The sequence below is a fragment of the Ischnura elegans genome, chromosome 2 (genome assembly GCF_921293095.1).
Source record: "Ischnura elegans chromosome 2, ioIscEleg1.1, whole genome shotgun sequence".
Taxonomy (NCBI): Eukaryota; Metazoa; Arthropoda; class Insecta; order Odonata; family Coenagrionidae; genus Ischnura; species Ischnura elegans.
The window spans coordinates 64,222,885-64,249,734 of NC_060247.1; the positions used below are offsets into that span (position 1 = coordinate 64,222,885).

The 26,850-nt window shown below is 38.1% G+C and overlaps 2 protein-coding genes across 2 annotated transcripts in view; one reads left to right on the forward strand and one right to left on the reverse strand.

The window, feature by feature from the left end:
- LOC124153855 overlaps positions 1-7,691 on the reverse strand; it is a 42,857-nt gene extending 35,166 nt beyond the window's left edge. The window contains exon 1 of the mRNA XM_046527237.1: positions 6,834-7,691. Coding sequence (XP_046383193.1) covers positions 6,834-6,836 — 3 coding nt within the window. The 5' untranslated portion in view covers positions 6,837-7,691. The remainder of the gene's footprint in view (positions 1-6,833) is intronic.
- The window catches only part of LOC124153856 (actin-histidine N-methyltransferase), a 91,103-nt gene that overhangs the window by 41,362 nt on the left and 22,891 nt on the right, over positions 1-26,850 (forward strand). The window lies entirely within an intron of this gene.

The window sequence follows — 26,850 nt, forward strand, 5'->3', positions numbered from 1 at the left end:
TAACGGGTTGCCGTGTGCCCATCCCACCTCTGACGCCAAGTTGCTCCGGAAGGAAGCCGTTACCAATGTCAGTGAGGCGTTAAGGAGAATTCTGTTTTTCTCGAAACTGGTCGCTACGATTGGAATTTTTTAGACTGGCCATTAAGCGAAGATCGGTTTACCTTCTCATAATTTTCTTCTGCCCGTTTTGTGTAATATTTTCGTTACTCGTCGTTTCCTAAGAGTTATAAAGCCATAAAGACTCCTCGTCATCTACGGTCAACAATCCTAAGTATAGTTTTGCAAAGCTCTACGTGCAATTCTCCTATCAGCTAACCTTTTCTTGTATTCATATTTTTCTCTCTTACATCCTTCATCGGTTTGTCTGAAGATAAAATGGATTGACAATGTAACTAATGAGAAAGTGCTAAGAAGAGTGGGAGAAAAGAAGATTCTTCTAAAAGCCTGAAGGAGACGACGGGACAACTTAGTTGGCCACGTTATGAGGTATAATGGCCTGATGAAAACAATCATGGAAGGACAGGTGGAAGGGAAGAAGGGCAAGGGACGGCCTCAAATGAGTGACATAGGATAGGTTATAAAGAATATATAAGAGAAGAAATACTTAGCTATGGTTAAGTCTAGCGGATAGGAGAGAGGAATGGAGAGATGCGTCAAACCAATCTTAGGATTGTTGACTAACGATTGTGATGGTCGTTTCGTCTTCCGCACAAGGCCTTCCTTTGCCGTTCTTCCGAAATCCTCCTTAATGGATTTCAAAAGATTCCCTTTAGAAATTCATGAGGACGGATCACTCCCTGTTGAACTTACGCAGGCTACCCTAGCGTCAATCAGCTCCTTAAGGCCGAAAATTGATGCTATATTCACATGCGACCCTTTATTTAGCATTATATGTTTTATGTAGCAATGCCAACCTAAATGACGCTGTGCGCACTGATTCCCTTCTAGTGATTTCCATGAACTAATTTAACATTTCAGCGCAAGCAGACCACTTCACGGCTAATAAAGTGCATCTAATTGTTTTTTGTGGGATACTGGGAAATATGCCGGCCTCGGTGGCGGCCGGGTAAAGTCCTCGACTGCCAAACCGAAGGTCGCGGGTTCGAGTCCCGCCTGGGTAAGTTACCCTTATCCAGGGCATGGGCGTGTGTGAATGTCCTTCATTGTTAATTGTTAATGCCCCATTGTAAAGGCCGTAAATGTGCTGTTTATGGGGTAATGGAAAAAAAATATGCAGCTGCGCGCATTCTGATAACAAAAATCGACTAGGGTCTACGTCCTAAGAAGGCGCATCACTTTTCTTGACCAGTCGTATTTAGTCTTTTTCCGCGAAGAATTACTCTTTGAAAACGTGCGTTATCATCTTCAAAATTTTCTGGGCATCTATAGGAGACATTTAATGCAAATTTGCTTGTGTTGAAAAGGTACTCGTTTTACATCCGAGAAAATACTGAGAAATGTATTTCTTCCTTAATTTGAGATTCAGAAAAATAATGGTGAGAGCCTTCTTTGCCATCATCAATGAATTAATCAAAGCATCATGAATGAAATAATTGTTTGATGCAGCTTTCCACTCAATTCACCTATCAGCTAAATTTTTCACACCTTGGTATTTCTTCTCTTACATATCCTTCTGTACCTTTTCCATACATTATGCTCTAGTTCGTCCTTTTCCGTTCTTGTCATCTACTTTCAAAGATTGTCTTCATCAGGCCATCATGTCTTAAGATATGGCCTTTGAGGTTTTTCCGTCTTCTTATCAAGGTTTTCATGAGGCTTCTCTTCTCTCTTACTGTTCTTAGGACTTCCTCATTGTTCATTCGGTTCATTCATTTGATCCTCATTATTCTCCTGTGCAATTCGAAAAGCCTATTCCCTTGATGTAATTTTCTTTCCCGGTGAACAGTAGCAGTGAAGATTTCTCGGGTTCTTCTTTGGGTCAGGTCCTCCATATCTCCTTCAAACGTTTCGACAAGAACTCGCTCATCGTCTTCAGGAATCCAAGGGTTTCTGAAAGCCTAAAAACGATGACGGATTGGATTCCTGAATCCCTGAAGACGATGGGCGAGTTGCTGGTTGAAACGTTGGAAGGAGATATGTAGGACCTGACCCAATGAAGAACCAGAGAAATCTTAACCACCCCTACCCTTGATTTCTCTGCTGCTGTTATTGTCCATGCTTCACTTCCGTAGAGAATCTAGAAATTTTCATGATGATAGCGTAAGTTTTAAACGAGTTTTTCATCGCTAATAAAGGCTAATCGATCGGTAGTGATGTGCCCCTTAAAAATTTCCGCGTATTTCTTTAACTCTCTGAATGTTGCCGCGAATTGCCCCTGGGCGACGCGTTTCCGCTTACCATCGGAGAAAACTGTGAGTGTCTGGTCGCTGGAATGGAACACATTAATGGGGAAGTGTCGCTGCGGTTACAAAGTGTCTTCGTACACCTGTTGCTCTCGTACAAGTTTTCACTTTTTCATGAGTGAAATTTTTTTCAGAAGCATGCTTGGTAGCAAGCAATTTCTTACATTCTCGACAATGGTCTAATCCACCCTACCCACAATGATCCGGCCTGCCACTGCCAATGGAATAATACCAAATTGCAAGAAAATATATTTAAGCTTTTAGTGGCTCGAAATTTTTGGTTGCACTTTCTTAGGTATTCCGCGGATATTTAGGAAACTTAGCCTTTTACTAATTATTACTTTTGTTTTTATGACTAAAAGTGAGACCTCGCGAAGGAATGTGAAGTCTTCCAGGTATTCATATTTTAACTTTGAATATCCTCCTTGACAATCGTCTACCATCTTTATGATATACTGGCAACTAAAATTACTTAAATTTCTTTTAATGAATAAGTTTTCTCCAAATTAGTATATTTAATTATCCTGCCGGATAAAGTAGGTATACATGGTGCATTTTGCCGATTACATCGGCGTATCTCCCCTCCCAACTTGTACTTCCCTCTTGAATTTATAATAGGGCCTACCCCCGTTCATTCCATCCGTAAATCTTATTCTCTTCCTGCCTTTCCCTCGCTTACCTTACATTATTCCCTCCAAAATTGTTTTTATCATCCCCTATCTGCTCAGTAATAGCTCTACCCAAAAAGACTGTCTCCTGCATATCTCAACTAAAAGCCATCTCTCCTCACCCATCATTTCCAGCACTACGCTATTTCTCTTCCTCTACGTCCACTTTACCTTCTCCATTCTTCTCCTTGCCCACACCTCTAGGGCTTTTTCGTAATAAGAATCCTAAAGGTTATTCCTTGAAATACACCTTGAAATGAAGCTTTATGTATTTTTTACTTTGTGCTTTTTCTGAAATTTTATCATCTGTTGTTTTTTCTCATGAAGACCTGAAGATGTGTAGCATCTCTCGCGATTTCGTATTGATCTTTATTTTGCGATCGCTATTTGCTTTATAAACCTTTTATATCTCAGCTCCAAGCGTATGTGATAAATTTTATGAAAAAATGGCAAATTCCGACTGCTAGTAGGGCTGTAGATCTTCTTATTTAAGGTCTTGCATATTGTGGTCGCATTTTGGAAACATAAAAATTGCATGCTGTCGATTTCTAGTCGCTTCCACTTTGATATGGTTCCATTTTCATTTTTACAACGAAATAAATGCATTTATTTTGGTTGATTTCCCTCGTTCTTTAGCTTATGAATAGGGAAATGATGTTTTAGAAACCTGAAACCTGTTGCGGAGGAGGTGATCTTCGATCAACTCTTCGATCTTCGATCTCTTTTGCTCCATGTCATTTTCAATGTGTATAATTTATTTCAAATTGTTTGCATTCGTTGACGGTTTCTCATCTTTTGTTTATCCTTGTGAATAGGTCAACGTTAACTTCCTTTACGCTGAGTATTTGTTGACTGGGAATTGAAGTTTGATATGGGAGTCCTTGAACAAATTTCAATCCTGTTTTCTTGGTCTCCCTGGGGGATGTATCTTGGAATTTCCCTTTGACTTGTATCAGAATTCCCCTGGAGAGTATAGAGTCTCTCTTAGGATAGTGCTTTATTTTGGAATACATGTTGGAAGGTCATGTTTATCTCCTACTTTCTTTGTTGAATCATGGTTCTCAAAGCTCCCACTCTTTCCTGTTTCTTCGTTTGCATTTTGTTACGGGCTTATTTTATTTGTTTAGCTTTTAGGCTTATAAAGACTAATGCTTACGATAGAACTATGAAGCGAGATCGTAAATGTCATCTGTATTTGTTCTTCATATTTTCCTTTACATGTGCCGTTGAAGAATTCTGTTTTTTTTTTTCAAGTTTTGTCTTTGGTTTAATTTCGATGTCTTCTTGTTCATTTGATACGTGAAAGATAATTCGATTTAATTTTAAAAGTGATAATCTGATTTCAGGGTGGATAAATTTCCATTAAATGCCGGAATGAAATTAATTACAGCTCTGGAACTCGGTGCATAAGATACAGAAACTCTGCACGTTTTGTAATTAACCTGAGTTAGTCATGATAATGTTTGGATTTTGATCGTTACTTTCCCAAAAAAGGAAAAATATACCATAGGAATGGATGCTTGATGAAAAGAAAGGATATAAACATTCTTTCCCTCTGATTTAGAGTATCTAGTACCTACTCATTTTGTCGCTTTCATTTCAGATCGGTGAGGGAAAATGTTATAAACTTGTTGACCATTCGTAAATCTACGTGCAACGTTTTCTGCATTAGTTGCATGCTTACTTAATTAATGGCAATTAGGCAATGATATCTCGCTGTTTTCAGTAGCTGTATGAACTCGGTGAGTAGTGGTGACGTATGCTGTTAATTTTTTTCTGTATAGAGTCCAGAACGATGCCATTGTCACTAGAAAATGAAATGATACATAATGAACAAGATCTGGTGTCACCTAAAGGAGTCAAAATTTGTGGAGCGTGAATAATTTCAAGTGTCCGTGGTTTAATTAATTTTAATCATTCACTTAAGAGTGAAACTGTGTTTACTAAGTATGTATTACATTGTATTTTATTCCGCTAAATTTCAGTGTTTGAACATATATTCAAGTCTCTTGATGTGAATAATTTGCTCTTATCCTCGAAAATGGTAGAAATGTGAGGAAACTAGTCGGGTTTAAAATAAATATCGCGAAAAAATACAGTATACTAGCCCCTTTATATGTATCTTCAGCAAATACATCAGTGTTGCCACCATGTTTACTCATCTTCCCAATCTTCCTCCGGTGATCAGGAATGAGTTTTGGGTAGTCGATGGCGAATATTCGCTCTAGTGCTCATGAGATTCTGGCGAAGGATGACCATGATCCCTCAACGCCGTATGACAAGTAGTGGAGTGGCTTGTCAACAAGAGAAAATATCTCCGAGCGTTGTCCTCTGAGGAAGTCGTGGGGAGGAGGACAGTTATTTTCTAACCACTACTCTTTGATCGATGGGCACGTCTTCTGGCAGAGAGACACGCTCATTCTCGGAGACCCTCTTAGGGGATGAACTACGCGCTTCATTGGCGGTTGATGGGAAAGGGTAATTGAGACAAGGGTAACGGAGCGACAAGAGGGTTAGGTGGGGTTAGGAAAGGTGAGGGACCGTGGAGATTATCCGAGGAAACGGTGGGAAATCTGCTCCCTAATAGTTTACGTCAAGGGCTATCCTACCATCATCCTTACATGGATACTTTCGTGCCTGTCGTATTAAATAGTCACCGCCGTGATTACGCTGGTCAAAATAAATACTATTTAATCGCGCTTTAAGTATGTAATTTAAAAAAATACATATTCAGCGATGGTATTCTTAGTATTAAAATGCAAAATTAGGATATTTAAAGTTCAGCATACTCGTTGAGTACGAATTTATATTAATACTTTTATAGCTTAGCAAGAAGGCTATGAACTATTTTCTATTTATCGATTTTTCTCGTTTTACTATAACTTCAGTATTGCTTTGCTCTTAGTTTTAAAATGTATATTGTGAGGTGCCTTCTTTGGCTCTTATTTTGCCATTCTTTCACCAGTCTCATTATTTATTTGTGGATTTTATAATTTATATTTACCTAGACAATAATCGATTTTTTCCGAAATATTAAAGAGTAGGTTCATGAAGAACAGGTTAATTTTAATGTTTCTCCGCGGTCATTTTCAATTCGTTGCGTGGATCGGGACTCACACCACAGACCTTGGATCTCCTTTATTCTTGTGATAATCGTTTCGGGCAGATACGCCGAAATTGAGGGATTTCATCATTTCTCAGTGACTGCTTAAAATGATGAGCGTTTCTTCTGAAACAGTGAGTCAAACAAAATCAATCTCATGCATGTGAAAGTACATTAATAGTTTCCGTTCTGAAATGATTCTTTTTTGCCAAGTAAGGAGCTTCTTCCTAGTTAACCGATTTCATGGTGCCGTGAAATGTGCATTTTCTCAATTATTGCTTCATCTCTGTAATAAACAGCTTTATGAACAAATAAAGTATTGTGTATTTGTTACTATTTTTTACGCTCTGATTCACTTTTCAAATTTGAATAGGAATATAATTGTTTTTAGTTTTTCTGACGAATGATCTTAATTCTTATCCTCTTATGCTTTTAGTCTTTAGTGTTCCTTCGTGTGCCTTCATGTTTCATTTTCTCAGAAAAAAACTTATTTCTCTGAATTGGCTCATTTTCACGATCATGATCTATTTTCCAAGTGACCCATTAAATGTTTACCTCTCAAACCCTTTGACTTTTAAAGAGGCTTGGAATCACAAGTGACAACGGAACATTTTGTTTAATTGCTAGCAGGAAGTTTATGGTTTAGTTAATCTTGTTATCAACGAAAATATGAATATGAAAGGAAGAGTAATGACTCACCATTTGCCGTATTCGCCAACCGCTTGTGATATCATCTATTCACCTTGCCGTTCTCTACCTTCCGGTATCACCATGCAAAGACCGCTTTTTCCAAATCCTATATCCTAATATCTTAGGAGATATTTAGTTTAGCCAGCTACGTGTAGATAGCTACCAATTTTTTTTTAATCTCTCACAAATCCACTGAAAAAAACACTGTCACGGCCTTCACCAATAATTCAAAGCTGTTCTTATCCACGTGTTGCGAGTAAGTCACAAGTTGCCACTCCCCGTCTCAGTGTCCACACGACCTTTTTAATCCCCTAAGTACAGTCAACCACTCTTTCTTCCCCAGTGGTTTATTTAATTTTCTTTCTGGAGCATTCACTCGGTTTGGCGTGTTGTATTCACAGTGGTGGGCAAACTTTTAATTTTTTTGCATAGAGCGTCAAAGATTGAAGTTCACCGAAGATAAATAAGTGGCACAACCCTTATCATGTCCATTTACGCATAAGATCTTTCTATCCTTTGATTCACCTGAAGATTCGCGTGTTCTAAGTCTTGTTTCACTTATCGCGAACCGGAGTTCATTAAGGGAAAGATCCTCAGGAGACCCACCGCGCGCGTGGTCTCTGAACACTGCCAGTTTCCTCGGGCCGACACACTTGGTCTCCCCCTCCACTTTAGCCCCACCTACTTCTAGAAGTCCTCCGCTGCCTCCCCACCTAAGACTCTCACTCAGGTCTCCACCAAAGGCTGTCTTCAAAGGCGTGTTCCTCCCTCGCCCCAGTTGCTGGGATCTCCTCAGCGCAGGTATGCAAAACGCCCTCCCGACTCTTTCTCTGTCTGTGGATGGAGGTGAACTGACTCGGCTTCTTCCTCCGGGCCCATCGGTGGTGTGCGTTGGAGAAAGCTCGTCACCTCCCTCTCCTACCTATACCCCACCCCCTTCTCCTCCACCTTTCTCCCCCTCCTCCGGTCCATCCTCTCCCCCGCCACCTTCTTTCTCCAGACACCCCCTTACTCCCCTCCGACGCCGCCCACGTTCATAATATTTCCCTCTCCACGCAGGGGCGCGTACTGAGGGAGGCTGCAGTATGGATCATTTTCTTACGTGTCATGTGTTAGTTTCTTTTTGGATGAATTTCAGTATGGCCTTGATTTTGGAAAAGGTTTGGAAACTTATTGGATAAAATTGATTGTTTGAGGTGTAACTTGGTGAAAGCGATTCATAATTGACATTAAAAAGAACTTTGTACTTTCACATTAATATTTATTCACGACCATGGTTTCAACGCTAGACGTCATCATCAGGTGAACCCCATTACAACCAGGGATGGCAAGTGAAACGAAACAAAAATGTTTCGATTCGACCCGGAGGAAAATACGAGACCAAGGTTTAGTTTCGTTCCTGCACGGAATTAAACTCACCAAGGAGTTTAGTTTCGACCCAGGACGGAACTTTACTCCCGGGAACGAAACGAAATTAATCGAAACTCCGCTGCTCATAGTTAAGTTTCGATTCCAAAAGTTGAGTGGAGGGGATAATAGGGTATAGTTTCGTCCCATTACGTTTGACATACGTGTAGAGAGGTTAAAACATTGAGCTTAAAAATCAAATGGCCTGTTTGCGTTTACCGCTCTCCTGTTATTGGTAAAAATACGAGTACCCCATGAATTTAATGGCGGTTGGCCGAATCCCTACTTCATTCAACCATACTTCATACTCGGCGCGTGGGTCGAAGCTAAACTGTTAGAAGGTGAAGCACGTGGTCCCTCCGGTGCGAAATATTATCTGCGTTTCATTTCCTCCCAGATTTATAGTTTAGTTTCGACCCGAAGTAGTTTTGACTCCGATTTCGTTTCGAGCCTGAGTTTAGCTCTCCGGATTTAAATCCATTTCGTTTCGTTTCTGCATTTCCCTCCTGGGAACGAAATTATAGAATTTTTACTGGTTTTGGCTTTCGTTTAGTTTCCCTTGCCTTCCCTGATTATAACACACTGTTGCCTCTATGTAGCATGAAAAATGTGTAAATTTTTAGCTCTGTTCAGGAAACACTTAAATTGCGTGTTCTTTTGTGTGGTAAAGTTTAATGGCGAAATATTTAGCTGCCACAGTAATCATAATTGAGTAGAGAATTTTCACTTTTTTAAAATGAGAAGTCGTGAAATTTAACTTCTTCCAGAAGCAGCTTTGGGTTAGAAAGGGTTAAGAATTGTTGGCTAGCCTGAATGGCATTAAAGCACCTTAACAATATCTCGTATTATATGCGGCACGATATGGCGGAAGTTCTTAATATAAGTTAAATGGGACATTGCAATATTTTCATAGGATTTATTCTAACACGACGCATTTCGTTGTTACAACAACATTATCAAGTTCTTGTATAATGTTGTTGTAACAGCGAAACGCGTCGTGTTCGAACAAATCCGTGGAGTATCATTTAACTACTACCTTGGCAACGCCGCAAAGAGAGCGTGAATATCTTTTACTTCGAAATCAGGTGGAATTTTTAAAATAAGGCTGAAAGTTAGATTATTCCTATCGTTGCATTTAGGGACCCTATTGGTGGAAGTAATGCCGTGCGTGGTGATATCCAAAGTAACTATACTTAAGGACAAAATGGCAATATTGCTTGTCTGTTAAGAAATAAAACTGCGACGACTCCAATTTCTTTTCCTCGTTATATTATCACTCCGTCATAAATATTTTGACTATCAAAATGTACTTTGCATTTCTAAGTATTCGTTATTATCATTATAATTTTTGTTTTTGAATTGTAATCTTGGTATATATCCTTTCATTTGAGCGGTTTATTATGGAATTAAAGGGTGGAGGGGGCTTATTATTTTCATTTAAGTTTGATCGAACCCTCTTAAAATACCCTTATCATGGTTAGAATTGTAATTAATCTAGTATTGTCTTTTTAAATAGTTCCTCGGTCTATTTCGTATGCTGTCTTGAATATCTCGCAGTGAGGGAAATATCTTTGATGCTTGTCTTCCAAAATGCGTCTTGTTATGTTACCGGCATATCGATCGCACCTCCAACCCACTTTATTACGACTAATTAAGTAGTGAAGTAAATTTGAAATATGTCATGGAAAATGGAAATATGCAAGTCTATTTGCTTAACAATATTCATGAGGGACCCTTTTAAATCCCTACCCTAAAACAGTAGATAACTTTGATGTTACGATTTTTCATTGGAGGAAAAGCTGGAAGTGTCGTTGGAAAAGCCCGAAATGACTCTCGTGTGTTTCTTTACAGAGTCTTTCGCGTTAATTCCCCATGATTTAATTCAGTCCCGCGTCCCTAAGCCTTATTTTTCTCGATTTTTCTCTCTCTCTTTTGTTGAAGCTTCCCAAGTACCTTCTGCTTCAGACCCTCATCTGATGTTTTTTTTTTCCATTCTCCGTCACTCATTGACGTTTGAAAGGGTTATTGTATCTCTTCATTCGTCCAAATCCCTCTTGCTTCCCCCTGCTCGTGCGACGAGGGTTGTGCAGAATTTAATTGGCAACAGACTGTCTCCTCTCTGAATCTCATTCTCCGCGGAATCGAACTTTGTGAGAGCCCCTAATCCACTTTGCGTTTGTTTCGAACGGGTTGGTACCCCTAGCCCGGCTCCGGTCCACCAAGTTCCTGGGAATGCAAATTGAGAGATGGTGTGCTTCGGTGTCGAAACCCTAATGGCTCTTTGTTTGGGGACTTAAATGCGAATAGTCGTAGTTTTTTGTAGCGTCCTTTCTGCTCGCTTGTCCCTTTTCAGTCTATTGTCCTGCCTTGCACCCACTTCAACTTCAATTGATTTTCTTACCTGCAAAGTGATGATGGTGCTCAATTTTTTGTGTTCCTGTTAATCGTTCTTTGTATCTGTGAAAGTGAATATGGAGTGTTGATATAACGTACGAATTTTCATGAAATTCTCAGTCAGTTCTAATAAATTACCTTACCCTAACAAAATCGATTTAGATTTGTGAAGGTAATTGCGCCTTGTATTATACGTAATCTTAAGTTCAGATATTTCTTGTTTCTTATATTCGATGTCCTTTGAATTTTTTCCTTGCTGTTTTTCTAATGGTGTTGTAGCCGCTCCCTGGAGTCAAACTTCTGTAATTTTGAGGGTGGATTGAAGCAGTGTCACGCTTATTCTTAGGTAAGGTTTTGAAGATACTTTCATGATTCAATTACGCCGCTTGTATTCTGGCTGGACGACCTACTTTTTGATGCGAGTTTTCTTAAGCGATTTTATTTCCCAATTTGGAGCAAGTTTTGAATTTTTCCGCGGTTTAATGAGCTCAATATACCTGTTATACCTTGAAAGTTCTTATCATGTTTTCCGAAACGAAGCTTTTTGGCCGACGAGTGGTAGCTCGATGCAAAGTAGAGATCATCTGCAACAAGATAATAATATGTTTTTAATACTAAATTTTGTCCATGGGTAGCCATTATAATTTTGTATCAGTTTTGTTCCCAGTTCACCATTTTGTTTTTGCGAAATGAAAGAAAAGTAAGGAACAATAGTGCTAAATTTAGGTTTGAGCTATGATGTTCTAGATCTAGTTATATCTCTTCCCTTCGGTGCTTCTCAGACTTATTGAAAGGCGAGTGAAAGGCATTCAAATAAATATTTGATTGCGTATTTTTGGCAAAATGTATGGTATATGTATTATAACCTTTCGGTGAGCAAGGGGATTATAATATCATTTTCAGATGTCGAATTATCATAGAGCCTCTTATTCGGTATCATCTAATATGTGATTATGTGGGTCAGTATCATAGGATGTTCTCTATGCCAATTTCAAGGTTTGGGTCCGTGGAATTCGGTCCGAGGATCAAATTAATTACGTTCACATGTCTGTGTTGAGGAATGATACAGTTCCAAATGAAATTACTTCCTATCGGCGCTCATCCTACTTCCTGAAGAGTGAGAGAAAAGCTCGACGTTAATGACTCGACTCATATTTAAAGACGCTGTTGTGTTCCATTTCCGATGAGCCGTATCCCTGTGAAAGGACGGTAGTGATGACTTAAATGTATAGAAAAGGTTGAACTTGGGCTACTTACAATTACAATGGAAATCAGGCCGATTCGGCAGTGAGTAAGCATTAATTTGCGCTTAGAGAAGGCGTTGAATGCGTATGCGATAGAAATCATTCCTTTCCTCCATCCCAACTGTATTTTACGCTCATGAGATTCACATTTCGGGCCTTTTCATCGCATTAAATAATATAAGTTATAAATCACTTCAGAATGTATCACGGAAAGTCTTATGCCATAATGTTGTCGGCGTGTAGCAATTTTATGTAAACGTGTAAGATTTTTTGAGGGTCTACGTAATGATGTAGCTGCTGTAATTTTGAATTTAATGGAAAAAGGAAGCTATAATTATGGTTTAGTGGACGATTCAATGGTAATTTGTCGTAACCTACGTGTTGGTTAAATATAATCGGGTGTTTTCCCGGCGTAGGTGTTGGATGAAAAGTTCTCGGGCTTTTCACCGAGAACTTTTCATCCTACATGTTGGTTGCCACTCATATTGACCTAGTGGTTGATATTATTTATTTTATGAGATTATATACTTTATTTCCATATTTTTAACATAACTGATCGACGAATGTAATATTTAGCTGGCTTTATACTTGCGCGTTTGGGACATAAATTTATGAGAACACTCCTGCAAGAAAGTCTGAGGAAACTGAGGAGAATAAAATGAAGTAATTGTATCCAGAAAAGTGTTTGGGGGAAATTTATTGCATTTATTTCGTTAGTTTTCCCTTTTTTTTTTTGATAAAACCATTATTGAATTGCATGATATATAACACAATTGCGTAGCATCCTCCCCAATTTTTGAAAAGGATAGAAATAATAATTCAAAGTTTTCATTTCCTTCAAATACTTCTCTAACCTATTCCAATAAATACAACGGGCCCTGAAGGGAATTTACTTAGATACCCGTTAGATTAAGCGTAAAAAATTTAAGCTGCATATCCCAAAATGCCCGTGTCGAGGCTTTACCTTCGTAGACGAAAAAATACGCAATTATAATAAAAAAACAACCTTCTGAGTGGAATTAAAAGAAACTTTGTTTCACGGTAAAAAGGACTGAAATATTTTTAAGTCATTATAAATTAATCACTCGTTTTAATAATCCAATCGTTAAACGCATGCCTTTGTGTTTCTCCGAAGTACTTTGTGAGCAGATTAGCCTTGATGATCGTTCCTCAAATGCCAACCTCCTTAGGCAACTTGAGTCACGCGAATCCCTGTTTAGAACAATATTTTTATGTCTTCCTGACTTCAGTAAAAAAATGGAGGTTGAGGAAATTTTGGCTTATTGCTTCATTAAGCCTAGTGTTGTGAAATATGATTCGACACAGGTGTTTACGATTTATCTCATTGTTAACATCTAATCTATTTTATCTGTCGCCTGGGCCATGGTAAACGGTGGGAGTATGGAGCAATGATGGAAACAAGACCACCCGACATTTCTTAATTTTTGCTGTAGTACAGCTTTATGAATTAATTTATGTGGAGAATGCGTGCGTTCCTTCAACGTGAGTCGTTCTTATTCTTGTTTTGATATCATCTGCTGGAACCACTGGAATTTTGGCTGTTTCTCTTTTAAGAGCGAGTTATGACCGCTATGGTATGGGAATTCATGGTTAGTGAAGCAAGTCATTACAGAGTTCACCATGAAAAATAGCGGTACTGTCTTAAATGGAAAATATATTATATGGCGTGCATGGATTTCCTAAGATTCACTGATTCCCAGACGTTTAAGTTAAATAGTATTTCGTTGATCCTACGCTTTGTAGCACTAAGTGCGACGCAGAACCTTATAATGGGACCAGAATGTCCTAAAAAATTTGATATTTAATAATAAATTTCTTCTGTATAGTGTTTGTTGTGCATTTTCTATGTTGATGTCCGTCGTGCGTGGTAACCTAATGGTTTTGTAAATGAATCCCCGAAAAACGTATACGTTTTACAAATTCTGTATTGAAACTTATGTGTTCACATTTCTTAGAGACTTTTACTTAAATTTGCCTTGATTGCCTAAAAAATTCAAGGAATACTGTGAAGGGTATAGCTTATTTTCATTGTGAAGGTACTTTGCTTCGGAACATGTCTTTGTTACAACTTATACCGTTGACATTTTGAAACCAGTGACTCTTTTTTGGAAAAACAGGTAATCCCGCTCTTAGATTTTGTGCCTCCTTTTGCTACTCTAGAAGCTCATCGTATCGACAGCTTTAAATATAAAAGATACCTCGTTTATGTGGATTAGATGTTGCTTCTCGGTCGTTTTCTGAAGTAAATTTGATCACTTTTTGTTGTGTGTAATTTATTTTTCATAGTATCTTTAAGTGTCGTATATTCAAGGATCAATTTTTGGAGTCCGAGTTTTTTAATGCTAATGACCTGTTTGGTGCCTTAAAATGTTTACTTTGATCCAGAATTATCTAACCGTTGTGCCGTACTCGTGCATAGGCGTATTGATTTTGGTCTATAATTAACATAACTCATAGGTGTTGCGCCATCAAAATTTTCAATGGTGCAATTAATACGTTCAATGTTGATGCAATGTCACCCGTGAGGACGATGAAGAAAAAAGTCATCCTCTTTTTTTTGTTACCGATTGTCATGCAGATTGTGATAAAAATCGGGGTCTGTATGGGGAAATTTGCGCCAAATGAACGTGAAAGTGGCCAATCATCTGGCTGATTGCCCATGAATATTTATGGAGCGTTCTCAAACGTGTTGATATTTTAGTCCATGGGTGAAATTATACGTACCTTCGAAAGCATAGAGCTCATTATTTTGATATATGAATCGCCACAATGTACATTTTCCTTACAGACTGGTGTAAATATTAACATAAGAGTTTTGGTGTTCGGATGAATGTGTGCTTCATAAAAGCTCTAAAACCTACAACTGGGAAACATCTATTTCTGACTAATGAAATTTTACAATGTTCTTGACGGAAATATTGAAGCATATCAAACAATAGAAAAATTTCTGTTGGTGATAGAGAATTAAAAAAGAATAGTGTCTATGTTTCTTTGTTATTAATGCACATCACTACATGAAATTTTTTTCTCTTAAACGCCTTAATTTCTTGTTTTACCTCAGCTTGTTCTCTCTTACCGTAGATGTAATTTTATTCTTTCTCGGCTATTCTTACTGAGGTTTTTCTGCGGATTTTTTAATGTGGATGTGGGTTTATTATATATGACTAATTTGATAATTAACTATTCTTAAATATGTTTTATTAGATTTTGGTTTTAAGGTTTCTGCAGGTCTCGTGACGACGTTCCCAGCAGAAGGAACGGAACGTCGAGTTAAACATTAAGCCCGCAGAAGTACACCCGAAAAATGGAATGTAATAGTGTTAGTGTAATTAGAACTTGTGATAGGCTAGCCTCTCAAATTTAGGTATGAAACACTGCTGGTTGCGTACGTGGTGATTTTTAGTGTCGACTAACTTTCAGGAGTGAGGTTTTTGCAATCTGGAAATAAAATACCGTTCAGTGGTTGAAGCTGTAATAGATGTAGGAACATTTATTTTTTGTTACTACTTCGCCATTTATTTTTTTAGTTTGTGAAAATCAATGAATTATTTATCCAGTGGTCACTTTAATCCTGTGTCACCACCTATTATCTGATTATCTTTAGTCCATGAATTACGCTTGTCACTTGTTTCAACTCTAGCGATTCTAAAGAGTTCATTCTGTACGCTGCTCTACGCCGAAAGCATTGTGAAACGGTCGCTTTTGATAGTTGCCTGCTCTGTTGTGCGTGGTTTCTGATATTTCGCCTCTTTTGTCTTCAGTCTACTTTATTTCCATTATTAACTTTCTATCGATTAATGCGGCAGTTTTTGATCCTATTATGCAGAATGAGCTGTTTAAATTCATTTGTGTCCGTGTAAACTGTTTGATTCATGGGGAGATTATAAATTACCCTTTTTTCTGTGTGGGAACCTCAAGTAATTCCTGTGGAAACTTTCCCGGTGCAGGGATTTGTGGCTTCATGCGCATAATACAAAATACAGGTATTTCTTGTTTCTACGTTACGCGGACTAGGATTCATCCTGCCTTGAATATTGTCTATACTTTCACGCTCGCTTCGAAAGTTTACTGGCTTCAATAGAAAAGGGTGAATAAGCCATTTATGACAATTTATTCCTTTGTGGAGACTATAAGAGTGGCTCGGTGACCGCAATTATGTTCCTGTCGTAGGGAGAAATCGAATAAAAGTCAGAATCGGAAAAATATTTTTTTGGATGCTACTCCAGTCCATTTCCGTAGCTGCAGGAAGTAGTAATTAATCTCGTTACAAATGATTTTCTTATTGTATAAGATTTTTTTCGCTATAGAGGCTTTAAATTTTTTGCTTATAGGAAAACGCTTGCCTTCAGATGAAAAAAAATCACATTTATTGCACCCTTTATGTATATTAGATTCTTGTAAATCTGTCCTTACTATCGTGCTTCTACTAAGCTACATATTTCTGAAGATAATTGAATAGTTTTTTTCTCTGATTACCAATTGTAGTTCGTTGGTCATTGACGTCAGATGTGCTCTCGTTTTCTCTCATAAAAAAATTATTTCTCCCACCAATTTAGCAAAGCAACCTTTTTCGTGAATCTTTGCGTATTAATCCTGTAGAAGGGAAGTAGTGAAGGAAGTTCTTAGAGCCGTGATCGGTGAAAGTCGTACATTTTATTTGTCTGACATAAAAAAGGACGAATTTTTGATTTTCTAAGTGTAATACAGTGGAACTTGGGGTACCATTTTGAAAAGGAGAGTGTTCTCGATAATTTTTTTTCTTTTTTTTCAATCACAAGTTTCCGATTTCGCCGATGAAATTTGACGCGTGTTTAGGGTGAAAATATTTCGACACCCACAATCTGTCACGGTTGTCAGTTGTCCAAAAGTTGCAAAAGAAGCTGAAGATTAGTCCGCTCCGCGCACTACCTTACACCTGCGTTAGAGAGTTGAACTTCATCTCGTCTGTGGACATAGTTGATTGCCTCTCAGAATTCTCGACGTTTTCGAAGGGCGAATCGTCAATGTGACTGGCGGAGCGTGCATTGGTTTTTGCCCTTCCGCACTTTCACTTGCAAGTGCACGGTCAGCATTGTGTGGACAGCTCTTTTATATTTGGAAGGTTATGACCACATTTTGTCATTGACCTTGATTTCTGACATATGAATCCACTTAAACGCATTAAACGATTTGAAAAATTTCTTTAATTTGTGCTCACGATTAGAGAAAGAAATGAAATAAAGGGGCTTGGATCATCATGAAAACTTTCGTGGCCGGTCGTCATTATGGTGAAAAACTTTTAGGATTTGTGTCTTCGTCATTGTTAGGGTGGTCCCAACGTTTCCCGAACGATGCTGGTCGCTTTTTCATAGGAATATTGTAATATAGGCCTTTTTTATTGACGGTTTTTTTGTTACTGATAGTATCCAGCAGATTAATCCTCTCATAACAGTTTTGTACCTGTCCGATTGCATTAGACAATGACCCTAACCATTGCATCGTGAGTGGTAGATGACCATTTATTTATTTATTTCATGCATCCCAGAAAACAGTAAATTAGGTCCTGTATGTCAGGGGATTTAACCGCTAACAATTCACGCATGATCGAATACACCCATACCTACTAAAAAAGGGGCAAATATACTAGTAGTGTAAGGGAAACCTTTCCAGGCTTCGATTCCAGTATTTTATCACGCGACTTGGGTTTGTCAAACGAGGAATTCACACCGCCCGCCCTCTCGGCCTTAGAGGCTGGACTATGATTTCGATTGGTTAAATTATTATAGAAGAAGAGTAATAGCGAGATTTGGTACGACATTGTGTTCTTTTTTCAAGTTTTGCGTAATCTTTCGCAAGGCCCCTGCCCGCTAACACTGCAATAGGGGATTTTCTTGTCGGCCTCACGATGTTTTTTCAAACACTATGCATTTGATTGAGTTTACAAAAGTCGAAACTCGCGCCGTTGTTGAACAGAGCAATCCGACTTTAACAGAAGACTATGATTAATTTGTGATATTTTACAAAATTTATATCCATGATGATTTGATCCATCGAAGTCAGAACTTTTCAATGCTATTCCTCGTGGGTTTAAATATTGCATAGTTAACATACCGCTCTGCACTCATCCTTACGCTACGGGCATTTTTCAAAAATTTATTAAAATTTCCCAAAAAATGGGAAAAATTCATGATGCAACCGGAGGTATTGGTGTCTCCCACATAAGTATAGTCCCTTTATCTCTACCATTGACAATGTCACCGCGTTGCGTTACCATAATTTAGGCGACATCTAACCACTATGTATTTCTACCCGACATTGTGCTCCGCTCTTCCCATCTCTCCAAGAATCTTCTCTGTCGAGTCCTCTTGTCTCTCCGTGAGCGTAGAAAGTCGTGTGGGATAATTTCATGCGGGAGGGGCGATCGTTGGTGGGCTGCTCATTCGCTCTCATTTGATGTAGGTCGGCCGCTGGTGGTCAAGATGACGGCGTCAAACTTCGGATGGCACTCTTCACTCCTGTTCAACTGATTATCTTTTTTCTCTTTTGGTTACGTATCGTCGAAAAGTCGACAAAATACGTTGTCGTGTTCAAGTTGATGGGGCATATAGCTTAAATGATGGTGACGAAACACGACGGCACTGCCAATAGGGTAGTTTCCTTCATCAAAGAAAACGAAAGGTATTTAATGCGATTCGTAACCCACCATTAGTGTATTCATTATATACAAATTATTTGGTTTTAGAAATACCTGTTTAGACGAATGGCAATGGTCAATTTTATCCTCATTTGAAAAAGGCCACATTGGCGCCCATGCGATGCCACTCCACGTGACGTCACAGGGACCTAGTTTCTATGCGAGTAGATAGGAGTTTTACATCGTCTGAGATTACCAATGCATGCATGAGGCACAGAGCTCAGGGAAACATGTCTTAATAATCACCTATTAAAACTGCCTAAGGTCGGAAAGTTTCCCTCATTTGATAAGGTATTAATAACCCTTATTTAAGCCAAGCGCTACCAGCTAGCAGGGTACTCTGCCACCTGCTAGCATCGTGCGTCGTATCAGCGCTCAAAGCCTCGCCCCAAGGTCACCTTACTTGCGGCAGCAGGAACCAGAACGACATCACTCGGAGTTTTCCCAGCATTCATACTTAGCCGTCGCGTTTTCGCGACGGCTAAGTATGAATTCTGGGAAATTTTCACTTTTCTTTTAATCGCGAAAAATAGATATCGTCATTTAAAAATCTAAAAGCGTGAAATACGTACTCCAGGAGTAATAATCTTTCGATTTAGGCATTAAACAAATTATAGGAAACCACCCTATTGTAGAGACAAGGGGACTGCAGGAGGCACCAGTACGTCCCGTGGTAGCTGGATTTTTGCTCGCTTTTCTGGGCGCATTTAAACTATCTTCAAAAATGTTCGCAACGCGGCTTGGAGTGCTTTGCGGTATATTTATTAAGCAATATTTACAGTCGCGGTGAATAGCATCGAAAAGTGTTGAATTTGCAAGATCGCATCATCAAACAAAATTTGTGGGTAGAGGGTTAGCTATAGAAGTTATCAGACCCTAATCGATGTTTGCACGTATATTTTAGATTGAATATTTTACAAATGAGTATCTACTGAGGTAAAATTTTCAAGTTTGAAATGCGGGCAAATTTTGACATAGTCGTCTTTTATTTACCCTTACAATTTCAGGTCGATAGCTTAATTTTTAAAAGTTTTATTCTTCGTGAAGAATGATCGTTCGAGTGGGAATACATGCGTAAACGATTTTGGTGGACCGGAATGGAACCTAATAAAAATATATTCTGTTTTATGTTCATGCTCGTGTGGTTCCTTGATGCAATTTCGCTGTCAGTCTCGGGTTCGTGTATTTAGGCATTAACTCGTATGAGTTAATTACCAAGTAACTTGGCCTTGAGAAAGTACTGTATTTATGTCTTTGAATGGATGTTATGTCAAGTTACTTTTCTGTTTGTGCGGAAACGTTTAAGTGAAGGTTTCAGTTGCTTTGAAGATGTGAAGAGAAAGATTTTTATAATTTCCTGATATACTAGTGCTGTTTTGGAATTCACAGCCTCAGTTTGTGAGGTCTAAGTTCGATGAACTGTAACGTGTTAACGCTTTTGGGTTTGCTAATAATGTCCCAATCAGTCATTGATCTTCATCCCCTCCTAAGTGGGCACGTTTTGGATTTCGGCTTATCTCCTGTCGATGGCCACCATCATCTGAAATATCTAGAGAGAGAAGATTAACCCTATTGTCTTCCCTGGGTTGTCTCCTTCGATCAGGTCGTCTTTTGTGCTTTACCCTTGCCTCGTCTCCTCGCCTTATCTCTTCAATCAATCGAAATTCGACCCTGCGTCATAAGGTTGTATTGCTATCACGAATATTTATCATTATTTTCTATTTTTTCCGTTTTTATTGTGGGTGTAAAATGTTGATACCCGTAAACTCATCGTCAGATGTTCATTCAGATTTGTTTAAGTATTGAATAGTTCTATGTTTTAAATGGTTTAATACCTTTAGCGCCATCGTCATCACTGGTCAATAATTCCAAAATTGGTTTGACACAGCTCTCCGCTCATAATCAGTTCTGTAAAGAGGTAATATTTCATAATTAAGTAGTTCTTCTCCAATGCATCCTTTTTTACCTATCGCACATACGACTTGCATTATTCATGCTCGTACATGCATCTCTTCATTCATTTCCTCATCCTTCTCATTCCTCGTTAATGCTCATTCTCGTACGTGTGCATCTTTCGTTAAAATATGGAATAGGAAAATTTTCTTTAAGAACTACTCTCTCGAATATTCTCTGATGGCCGGCTATTCATAATAATAGATTTACTTATTGCTATTTTCGGGATTTTTTGAGAATTTGGTTTTACCTGTTGTTTGTTACTTGGCAAATCTTGATCAGTGATGACTGTACATGCATTTTATATTTAATCTTTGGGTAATTTTGTTACGCATAGCTTTAATTGTAGCAAGATATGAATATAATTAATTTTTATTTTAAAATGGGTATATATTTAATCGGTGTACAATGCATATAGTATACACTGTACATCCATTATAACTAATATGTTACGTGAACATTTTCCCGAGTTATATTGTGCTTATCAGAATTTTTGAGCATATACCGATGAGTAGTGTATTTTTTTCCTAAGTAATATAGGAGGGCTTATAATCTGTTGAGGACAGGGTGCCTCAGGCTTTGATAGCTTTTATTGTGAAATGAGTATAGCCGTTCAGCCATAATGTGTTATTTCCAGTATTTATATACCGATTGATGCTTTGGTTCCAAATTCCACCTCATCATTCTTGGCTCCTTATATTCTGCGAACTGAAAAGGCCTAGGAAAGCTCGAGTTCCCTTCTAATAATATGGCCATTCGTAGGCCTAACGAAGAGTAAGCTTTAGAACATTTTGAATTTTAAACATATGAAAGCTTGTGAAACCATCAATGATCTTTACTCTAAAGTTACGTTTAGCGACTAGAACACGGTATTAATAATGAACACAAAAGTAATGATGATTCATGAAACTTACTGCTAATTAAAAAAAAACGACATATTTTTAAGGAAAATATTATTCTCCCATGTTTCCCTGCCCGTCGACTGTCCATCTAAATTCTCCTTTAGCTGTCTGACCGAAAATGAACTCTACATCCTGCATCCTGCTTTCCTTCCGAAGCCTGACTTCCTTTCATTTGGACGTGAGAACATCTTCAACAATCGAAATCCGGAAAGGGGATTCTCAACGCGTGTGAATCCGTGCTTTTTTCATGAATCTCCGCCGTTGAGAATTCATACTCCGGGAGTTCCTTTCGTCCGGGAAGCATTTTGAATGCATGATGACGATGATTTCCTAACACTTCCAGCGTCGGAAGAGTCGGGTGTGCGTGGAAAAGAATTTTTTTGTGTTTTTCATCCGAAGAGTTTTTTTTTCGAAGCTCTTCGTTTTGTATCCACGCGTTCCTGCGTTACATAGCTCACTTTCACCCTCGTTCTGTCTCGACTTACACGCCTCCCGTTTCCATTAAAGTGGATTATTATCCGTTTCTTAAACGTCAACTGCTTTAGGTGATCGTAGAACTTTATTTTATAAATGTTTTCATTAACGATCAAGTATTAATATTTTTTATTTTTAAATAGACTACGAAGCAGTTAATGGGTTTTATTTTGATACAGGTGGAATTCTGTATCAAAAGAAAGACGTACGAAGAAGTTATCATATTTTATGTGAATTTTTTTCGTATTAATCGAATGCAAACATTGTCCGAGTTTGAAAAATTAAAACTTTACGGATCGGAATAATTGAAATAAGTATAGGATGCCAGAATTTTCATGACGCAATACGCGTAATAACGATGTTGATTCATGAGTGCACAATCCGAACTACTGTGGATTATTATGTGAGTTTGTAAGTGTAATAGTGTATAACCCCCTTTTAGTATTAGTAAACAAAGTGGATAGTATAAACCCTTACGAGAAATTTTAACGTCAGAAATTTTTGGGCTGGTATTTATTCCAGTTTTGTGTAAAAAATGCTATTCTCATGAAATTGGCACCTTTCGCATCGTGTAGATATTTATTTTTTTGAATAAATAGGTTAATTGCAATCAAAATTTATATTTTTAGACACCGTTGTGTAGTACTTAATTCTCTCTCATTCTTCATTCATGATTTTTCTCCCCAAATTTTAGACTTTAGCCTTAAATTTATTATTTTTCTTTTAAAAAATTTGTAATTTTTAGGTAACGAGTTGGTTTAATGCCCTTAACATGTTTTATGCCCACTGGTTTTGAATTATTATCTGAAGTGTACTCATTTAGTTAATTCACGTAATTTTTATTTAGATTTCTATTTTTTTCTATGTTTACTTACTTATATTCCTCCTATGATTCTAGTCTCGTTCACCGCGAGTCACGTTTGTGGTGACGTCACATCTTGCCAAGTCCAAGGCCACAGAATCGAACCCCGTGTGGGTGGGAATCTCACCATCCAGGGAATTTATTTACATGCATGTATAGCGTGTAAATTGTAATTGTGTATGCGCTTGATAGTAGTGAATATGAATCATGAAGAATGTTATACATATTTCTCATAATTAAACTTAACTTTTTATGAACACTAATGCTTATGTCATTGGATTTTAACCCGCGTCAAGGCTTGATAATGGTCATTTTAATAAATTTCCATAAGCCTTGACGCGGGTTACCCCCGTAATCCATAAATATTATAGTCACTTGACCAATACTTAACTTGTGATATAAAAAAATGATCTGCATTCAATATTAAGAGTTTTCACTTTTGCCGGTCAGTCCCGGGACTGCCACATTTTTTCATCCTCACCTATCTTTCCGCATGGCCTCGCGATAAGGATCTCGAGATTCGTCGGTGAAAGCTCCTGGCTTATTGCTCCGTGTCTCCCCTTGTGGGTGAAAAAGAGCTCTTTTATGGAGCTTCCCGTGCGGATCGCCGCCTTACGCGTTCCTGGTTTCCCTTTTTCGGTTGAAATGATTTTCTTGGCATCGTGGTTTAGTTTTCCTTTGCGGAAGATCCCAGTTCCTGCATCAGTGGTCGAACTAATGCGTCACTTTCCATTTTCTGAGGTAATTCAATCGTGTTGTATCACTGGAAGGGTTCGATTATTCTCATCCCTCTTTAATAGATTTTTATCTCGATAAATTTTGGCATCGTGGCTAAGATTTGAAAGAGTTAATGTTTAAACTAAGTTTCCAGGGAATTTTTCGTCACCATGTTTGCAATATTTGTGACAAATAAAGTCGTAATTTTAGTAAACTTGATTATTTAAATCGATGAAAGTACTCCAATCTTATGTAGCTGGTGATAATAGAGGTTACTATCTTTCAATAAGATAGTGGCAACGCCCGAGAGCCGTTAAAAATGTGGAGAAATGCCGCGGAAACCTCATATTCAGTCCTCAATGAAATAGGGGGAAGTTCGTTAAAATTTTAGCATGAATGTAAAAGGGGATAACTACGTCTCAAACTTTCATCAGTATGTAAAATTAAGGTATGTAGTGTTCGGTCAAATTTCCTTTCCGTGAGATATTTAAGATGTAAGTACCTCAGGATTCTAAATAATCACCTGATAAATGCAATAGCGTGTTATGTGCCTCTCGTTAGGAAGTCGGAAGTATATTCCAACCGGCGATTCCTTTCCATATGCGTGCCATTCCAACTTCGGTAAGAGGCAGCTTTCATGGACAGAATGTTTTCTTCTATCGTTAAATTACGTGTATTTGGCGGATGAATGGGTTACCTTCTCCGCATCTTAATAAATAAAAGTTTTCCTCGCAAAGTGTCGGGGAAATAAGTATCTGTGAGGGACTATGTTTTTTTTATTTAATCAAATATATCTCGTCCAGAGATGCAAATAAATGAATGCCATTGATTAAAAGTGTTAAATTTCTCAGGCGTTTACTGGTTTACCACTATTGAGATTTGTAATTTACATATGTAATTGCGTATTGATCAATTCGAGATCATGAATGAGGCTTTTATAAAATACCAATGAAGATCAATTTTTATATAATTTCCTGGAGTCCCTGTTTATTAAAATCTGCAACAATTATTCCTCTCCTGTAGATTACCTCAAACTCCTCTCATAACTTCCTTTTAATATTCAATGGGGGTGGGATCTCGAAGTGAGAGACATCTGGAATCGATAACCAACCAAAAGAATCAAGTGAATGGCTGCAATGCTATCAAGATGGTTCTCCAATCAGTTTTAAGATTGGAAAAGGAACTAATTATCGGATATTTCACAAGAATACAATTTCTCCTCCAGACTATACGGTGCTAGCCTGGGAAATGTACCTACTTCCTTAATATCATGCCGTGGAGAACAATAAACTCTCAAATCGAGTCGCATTTCCTTCTTCTAAACGGTAGAGACTTTGAATAATTTACATAAGGCTATTATTTAGTCTCCTCCTGAATATTGATGAATCTTCTGGTGCCTTTTGGCACCTATTTTACGAGGATTTGATGTGGGTAAGGCGTAGGGTAATCCAGAAAAATTTTTCCTCACCAATCAAAGTTTCGAGGTCCCAAAGTTTGATTCGAGGAATGCTGTAGAATGAATATGTCGTGAGAAAATTATTCTTTTGAAAGCCATACTCGCGGAAGGACCTCCTAAGGAAGACCCATTTATGTCGTCTGACCGCGTGTATTTTGTGTTGTTCGTGGTTTATTACTCCTTAGAAAAAAAAATACGTAATTCATAACCCATTGCGGACATACATGTTTATGCATTTTCGTGAAGGATTTATACAGTAAAACCTTCAAAACATGCCTGTATTTTAATCATGAAGGTTTTACTCCCGAGACAATACTTGTATTTATATATGCTTCGTACCTGCAGTTGGCCCAATCGGCTGACCGTGATTGTTGTGCGCGAGAACCCGGAGCAGAACGCTAAAATATTTTATTCGGCGATAACGGCTCCCCGGGTATTAAAAAAACGTGTGATGTTTATCTCTTAAGTACTGTAAATTTTCATGTTAGCCTTAGATTATGGATATTACTTGGCGTATTTAAGAAAATTAATTGTAAATGCAATGAGTGACCTACAAATGTAAAAAAGTTGACCTGATTTTTTTAGCATATTAATTCTGCTCCCCTTATCACATTTGGAGAGGTTGAAATCGATTTACGAGAAGAACTAACAAATACGTAACTCTGTACTGTATATTCTGATAAGGGTCTTATCCTCACCCTAAACTGTTTAAGATGATAGCGTTAGTTTTATACAATTAGCTAAAGCTTTTCGAAGGAAAAACAATTTTATGAGAGCAAAGCGTCACATTCTCTTTTTACGTTCCTCCAGAGCTTCTGTGATATCCATGGATATCTTCGCTTTATTTCAAAAGGACGTGTTACGTGCCTCTCGTAACGAAGTCGGAAATGCATTCCAAGGAGCGACTTCCTCGCCATATGCCGTGTCATTCCAACTTCGGTCGGAGACAGCTTACATCGACGGGATGGGGATAAATCTTTCGACGACGCCCATTCTGGTATGTCCGTATTCATAGTCACGACTTAGGATTAGTCTTGTGTGAAGGTCTCAGTTTAGGGCTTTGCATATTGAATGAGCTCCCTTTCAAGAATTAGGTGAGAATGGTCCGAGGTCTTTTATTCACAGTCGTTTTCAAGCCGATGTCAAGACAAATTCAGCTGTTGGAAGGTTTCTTAGGGAATGGAAATGCAATTATACAGCAGCATTTGCTAAAATTCATGCCGTATTTTGCAATTTTTTAGGTTAAAAACACCTCTTTCATGATTATCATTCTCTGAAGGGATGTATTTAATGCATTTTATTTTCAATAATGTAAATAAATCCTTTTAAATTAATAAAATAAATGACTTTCAATGGCAATATCGATATTTTCATGGGTTGAATTTTGCTTGACCGCGGTATTGGTTCTGATTTTAGCCCCGAAACACCCTTGTCTACGCTTCTGGCGTTGAGTAGCTCGATGCATAGAAATAATTCGACCTTTTCAAATTTATTATGTTTTAATAACAAACTGTTCAGTGAAATGAATAATAGATGAGTTTAGGAGTGATGTCATACCTTTTGGAATCTTAGGTCTTTTAAAAATTATTATGTTATTTGTAAAGGCCAGTCTTTCCCGAGCAACAGACTACGTTGTGCAATCATAGTATTCTACCGGTTAAAGTAGGTTTCCATGGAGTACTAAAGAAGAAATCTGGGAGCCACCCTTTCCTCCGAGCACTGCCTTCTTCAATTCTGTGTAAGGCCGACTCCCTTTCAATATACAATCTAAAAATGCTATTATTTTCTTTCCCGTCCCTAGTTTCCCTAACATTCTACCCTTTAACACCATTTTCAACATCCCCTCCCCGCTAAGTACTCGCTCCATCCATCCATTCTTTCTGTCTCCTCCGTATATCATCTAAAAGCTGCCTCTTTTCGCCA